Source organism: Dermacentor variabilis, chromosome 2 (assembly GCF_050947875.1).
Source record: "Dermacentor variabilis isolate Ectoservices chromosome 2, ASM5094787v1, whole genome shotgun sequence".
Lineage (NCBI taxonomy): Eukaryota > Metazoa > Arthropoda > Arachnida > Ixodida > Ixodidae > Dermacentor > Dermacentor variabilis.
In genome coordinates, this window is record NC_134569.1 from 143,045,671 (window position 1) to 143,052,013 (window position 6,343).

General features: G+C 45.1%; 1 protein-coding gene across 4 annotated transcripts in view; it reads right to left on the minus strand.

The window, feature by feature from the left end:
- LOC142572797 (sodium- and chloride-dependent betaine transporter-like) overlaps positions 1-5,236 on the minus strand; it is a 108,412-nt gene extending 103,176 nt beyond the window's left edge. For all 4 annotated transcript variants that reach the window (XM_075682159.1, XM_075682158.1, XM_075682157.1 and 1 more), the window contains exons 1-2: positions 5,107-5,236; positions 3,976-4,079 (exon numbers count right to left, since the gene is read on the minus strand). In XM_075682159.1, the coding sequence (XP_075538274.1) occupies positions 3,976-4,079; positions 5,107-5,235 (233 nt within the window). In that variant the 5' untranslated portion in view covers position 5,236. The remainder of the gene's footprint in view (positions 1-3,975; positions 4,080-5,106) is intronic.
- Positions 5,237-6,343: the final 1,107 nt, after the last annotated feature.

Consider the following 6,343-nt stretch of genomic DNA (forward strand, 5'->3'; position numbering starts at 1 on the left):
AACCTCTTACACTAGAATTTTTCACAAGTGCGAACATCAGCCAATCTTATTAGCGAATGCGGCCAGCAAGGCAAACAGCACTTAGGATTGAAGAGCTTTGCGAATATGGCCCTGACTTTTCACGTTGATTCCATAAAGTTAGAAGAACAAGTGGTTTCTGCGAACGCGGTTAATCAAAGCGCAGGTTCAGACGAGTTGGTGATTCATGGCGGCATAACGCTCAAAAAACAACAGCGACAAGAACGCGGGTGGCCACAGGTGGCAATAATGAAGTGACAGCGATAGCGGCCAGCACGGTCGGCGGTCGTCGAACGTAAGCCCGCTGCATAGTCAAGGCTGCCGACTGTCAAGATATGCGTCAGCGCACGCTGCGAAGCGATGGATGGTGCTCGTGTTGGTTCGAAATCGTACAACGCTATTCGGCGTCGCGCGTGCAATCTGGTTGGAAACGCCCGTCTCGCGCTCAAATTGTCGAAAATTTTTACGGAGTTTTGAATTTAACAAAGGGCTGATGCGCCGAGTGATAACGGGGTGAGAGCGATAATTTGGTGAACGCGATCATCTAGAAAAGAACAACGCAACGCACAACGGGGCAATATAGCTACCATCTCCATTTCAAGCTCTTATCTTTCAAAACTCATCAAGCAGTAACTGCTAAAAATATGTCATAAAAAAAACTTCGAAATTTTGCATGCAAGTTAACAAAGCTCCGGAAAGGTTCATGTTTCCCGCTTTAACATTATGCAAAAAATTGTGTCGATCCCGCGCACTGTGGGTATCGGTGGAGGCGAAGCTTTGGTGTAGATGCTTATGTTAATGCTCAGTGTGTTTACTTTCTTACGTGACATGTTAGTAAAAGTTATACTATGGCACGCCACGTGGATGCTGCGTTGACGTCATGCATGTAATGACATTCTTTGTGTCGAATCAATACTCAAATTAATTAAGTTGTCTCCTTTATTCTCTGAACTAAGCGAATGATCCTCACTGCTTATTGTATCTCATCCGTGCGGCATGCGTGCAGGTGGCGGTGTATTAATTGCAGTGATTGGTGATTTCACTTGTTTCGATGTTCCCGTTTCATCACCATTAGAATTAGTTGGTGTATGCATCAATCTTAACCACAAGGACGTCATCTTTCGCGCCTGTTATCGCCCTCCGAGAATGCCACCAGGTTTTTTCTTTGAATTTTACGACGTGTTGCGCAAGTTACAAGTAATGTACAATACCGCGCCCCTTTTTCTTATAAGAGTCTTCGATTTTCTTTACCCGGTGTTTCCAATTACCCGGTGCCGAATAGCGGTTCCTCAGAATGTGAAGCTTTCATTAACATCTGTACCGATTTTAACCTTACTCATTTACTTAAGCTACCGGCCCGTACGACGTCTTCGAGTGCAACCATCCTAGATTTATTACTAACTTCACACCCGTCACTGGTGCAAACAGCTGCGCGGTTCTGGGTGATTTCTATGCTGAAGCAATTCCTACGTTCCCACAATCCTACCTTAAGTGACGATTTTTCGTTGCCACAATTGTACATCTCCCTCAGGAACGATCATCAGTTCAAGGCTCACGTGCTATGTTGCCGCGCTAATCTTCATTTCAATTCTTTCATGCCCAAAGCAAGCGGAGACTGTAACCACCCTCTCGCTTCCATTGTTTCAATGGTCAATGCCCACGAATTCAAAAGAATTTCTTGTTAACAACTTCTTGTAAAGCTACTACGCTGCTAAAATATGTATTACATTTGGTTTCGATACCAACCACTCCTCTCTGTAATGCCTCGGTCCTGAGTGAAAATAAGTGAAATGAAATATACAAGACATATCGATTGACGTTTAGCGCGTTCTTCACCCTTTACAAATACATGATCAATTGTACCACCTGATCGAGACGATGGTAAATGTCCCGTCGGGTCGCGTAGACCTACCTATACGAACGCATTTTGGCACGTTTAAACCGGCGCCACAACCTAAGTGATTCCCCCTCTAAACTCGTCCAAGCTAACGTCACAGCTGTTCTTTGTGATTTTCCTTCACAAATAAATAAATAAATAAATAAATAAATAAATAAATAGCCCCCATTTGTCGTCACAGGCTCGCTAACATTGGTTTCAGCTTTTTTTCGCTCATGCTGTGATCCTCGCGTACCTTTTGTCCTTCCTTAGTGCAAGCAAGGAAAAATTGACAGTCACTTAAGTATCCTTGAGTGATTTGTATGCACAATTATTATGACTTCTGCGATTTATTGGTTACGTCCATAATACGTGATGTGGTGCATTGTCACGTGTCCTTCACAACTCTACCTTAAGAGGAAGCTTTAGCTCGGGTGCTCCTATCCAAATACATGTAAAAGGAGAATTCGTTTTTCTCGGCAACCGCTGCACCGAATTTGACGAAGTTTGTTGCATTTAAAAGAAAAGCTTAAAATATAGTGACTGTTGGTCTTGAATTTTCGAGTTAAGTAGTCAAGTTTTTATTAAAAAATTTGCAAATAATCAAAAATTTTCAAAAGACGGAACTATCAAGTTTACAACTATGTAACTCAACAACGATAAACGATAATACAATTCTGTCAATTGTATCTAATAGTACATCTAAAGCGGACAAAATTGATATGTTACACATGAATATAAAAAAATTTAGTAATAGGGAAATACAACTTTTCATGAACCCTTGTAACCAACGTAGCAAATTCAGGTAAGATGTAAAATGACACATCGAATTTGTCCGCTTTGAATCTAATGGATGCAGTTTACAGAACCGTGATATCAGTTCTTTATGCAGAGCTATGAATTTGTAAACTTCGTGCTTCTATTTTTTTTTCAAATGGTCAAATATTTGAAAATCTTTTTAAGAAAATTCAAGCCCTAAATCGAAATTTCGCTGCCAACAGTCACTAGAATTTAACTTTCTTTCTCAAATGCAACAAATTTCAGTATAATCGGTCCAGGCATTATTTCAGAAAAACGTATTTGCGTTTTACATGTATTTGAATAGGCCGCGTCGGAGTTCGGCCCGAGCTAAAGCTTCCTCCTAACACACATTGCTCTAATTTGTACGAACTTTAATCCAACTTAATCCACCTTAACTTACCTTATTCCGCCTTAATACGATTTAATCAACCTTGCTCTGATTTGTAACAATTAAGCTTAATCCACTTTCATTCACTTTCATTCAATATATACTTCACCTTAAGTCGCCTTATTCTAACTTGTTATAATTTAAATTTTGCTTTACTACTGACGTCGTACAATACGCTTATGACGTCACTGATGATAATAACCTTTGTTAGCATTCGTTGCGGATAACGCTGGCTTTTCTGCGTCATTTGACAAGCTCACATACACCAACATTGTGTGGATTTCTACAATCGCACATACATATTACCCATCGGAAAGACTTTCTCCTTGTCTCTCAGAAAAGACGGTGGGCACTGGCCCGGCAATCTATGTCCAGCGAACATCTCTCTGACGAGCTCTCATCCTGTATTCGAAGCCATCACCAATACTCTGCGTGGTCCTACCTGTTTCTCTTCTGTCCGTGTATTGCAGGCCCACGTTTTCAAACCAGCAGTTCTCTACAGGTCACTTCCAAAGAAAACGATTGAAATACTGGGTTACTCATACGTGGCCAGCATACGATGTTCTCACATATGGCCATAAAACAGTTCTTTAATAATGGACGCTCATGGAACGCTAATCGCCTCCGAGTTTCAAATCCCCTATGTCCTGCCCAGATGAGCGACTTTCCACAGCATGGCAGAGCGGGCGTGCTGGATTAACGTAGCTCGCACGCTCTAACAACACAACTGTTTGCCTGATATCTAAGGTGAGCGACTTTTCTTTCACAGATATGCGGCTTACAAAAGCAAGCAAAATTGGGAAGCAGCATGTACCGTTTGGATCGTTCTAAAGACGACCTCTCCGTTTGTATGGCTGCACATATGCCTGCGTCGTTGACCTTCTCCTCTTACTCGAATAAGTTGGCCTGGAAGTCGCTGTAGCTGGCCAAGCACGTCGTCGCTCCATAGGAGAGACCCAGGCTGTAGAACAGGTGGCGTGACGCCGAGTGCCAGGTCTGCGACAGGCATGAGGCTCTGTGACGGGGTCGTGCTGCACTCGCTTTAAATGAGTACCGCTTCGACAGTCCCGGCTGGTCATTTTCTGCCGCTAAGCGAAATTCGAAGCCCTTTATTTAAGCCGCAAGGAAATATTGCCACGCGTCAGAGCGTCATAAATAATTTACTCTGAGACACGCTTCGGAGAACTAGCTTTACTTTCCATACAAATTAGGTGGGAAACGACAGAACGTCACGACACACCGAGTCGCTCCGTTGCTGCCATCGCCGCGGCTGCCGTGCGCGAGCGAGGCGAGAAGAATGGCATGCATTTTGTAAATCGGCACGTTCTTTCATTAGTTGCAGCTTTGCTCGAAGGGCGAACCAACGAGAGCGATGGTGAACAGGCGGTGCCCGAGCTGCAGCGCAGCGTAAACAGCAGCCCGGAAGCTACCAGGCGTCCCGGGTATATCCGACGTGACATTGAATGCGTATGTGGCCAAAGAAAGTCGATAGAGCTTCGGCGGCATCGCGCACCCATGCACATGTTCAAAGGTGAGCTTAAAGGTGGCCTGAGACAACATTGGGCAACGATGCTTTAAATTGATATGATATAAGGACTTGTAACAACAGGAGGCTATATTTGTGATAGCCTGACGTGAACCAATTCTAACCGTCAGGGACTTGATCTAGATGCAGCGACAAGGATACACCGAGCTTACAAATAAAATGGTCTCTCCTACGACCAACTTTCACGCGCCTGCGGCGTGTCAGGTTGCACTACCGCAAGGTACGCGTCTATGACGTGAACCTTTGACGCCATCACGCTACAACATCTCAACGTAGGACAGAAACAAATGATAAGACATGACCTATCCTTTCGTCGTTTTGCGCAACAGCGTTAATATGTCGAACCAACTCGCAGAGTGCGGAATTTCCCTTAATATTACAAAAACCTGCTGTTCAGATTCAACAACCAAAAATGATTCTGCGTTTATCGACTGGGCTGCATGCGTCGTTCCACTGCTTCGGCTCTATGCACCGCACCTTGATGTCGACGAGCTTCCAGAGGTCAGGCTTGAAACATTCCAGCAGCCCGAGAAACGATCCCTCCTGCACCAGCGAGGCCGCGCACAGCGCACTCAACAGCATGAACGCCGTGTAGACGCTGCCCATAGACGCCTGCGACGGAGCAGAGTTGCTAGATCATTCCGCAAATGAAATGTCAAGCCAAATGGCTCGAAACAAAGATCGAACTGAAATCCTGTGCTCGTTGGACAGTGGTCCTTAACGAATGAAGCCGCGGTCGCGGTTACTGCGTATCGTCACATGTGTAATTAACACACGCGGACAAAAGTAATTCTAACACGGGCGCTCTGGCCTAACTGCAACCCTCTATAACAGTCTCTAGGAGAAACAAGAAATTAGATTACGCATGCACGCACGCCGGCGATCATGGAAGCTCAATCCCAGGGCATTGGGGTGATATAAGTTCAATCCGATTGCCTTCTAACAGAATTCAGGCTCCTAGAGGGCATTGGGATGCAGTTCGGTGGAAGCTCCTTTGTTTCAATTGCTTTCGTATGGCCAGCCCAACGTCGCGAGGAAATACCCAAGCCTTGTGGCAGCGAAGCGGCCAGGTTCTGCATGAGGCACCGATGCTTCTTCTGGAACCGCGCTGCACCCTTGCCGGCAGCCACAGATGGGAATGGGCTCGTTGACATTTGCGTAAGCAAACGCGAAATCCGTACGAGCGCGTGTTTTCTGCATGTGCGCCTGACGATGGAAGTTAATGCTATTTTCTTTAGTCGAGTCAAAGTACGCGAGAGCGAGACATCGCACCACTACGGAATGGCAAAAAACAAATAAACAAACAAATAAAAAAAATAAACAACGAGAAAGGAAGGAATTGGGAACGTCAGAGGGATACGCACAAACTTCGGCAACGACAGTTCACAAACACACACACACACACACACACACACACACACACACACACACACACACACACACACACAAACACACACACGCACGCACGCACACACACACACAAACACACACACACACACACCCGAGCGCGCGCGCGTGTCTGTATTCTGCCTTATTTTCTTAAAATTAAAAAAATATGGGGTTTTACGTGCCAAAACCACTTTCTGATTATGAGGCACGCCGTAGTGGAGGACTCTGGAAATTTCGACCACCTGGGGTTCCTTAACGTGCACCTAAATTTAAGTACACGGGTGTTTTCACATTTCGCCCCCATCGAAATGCGGCCGCCGTAGCC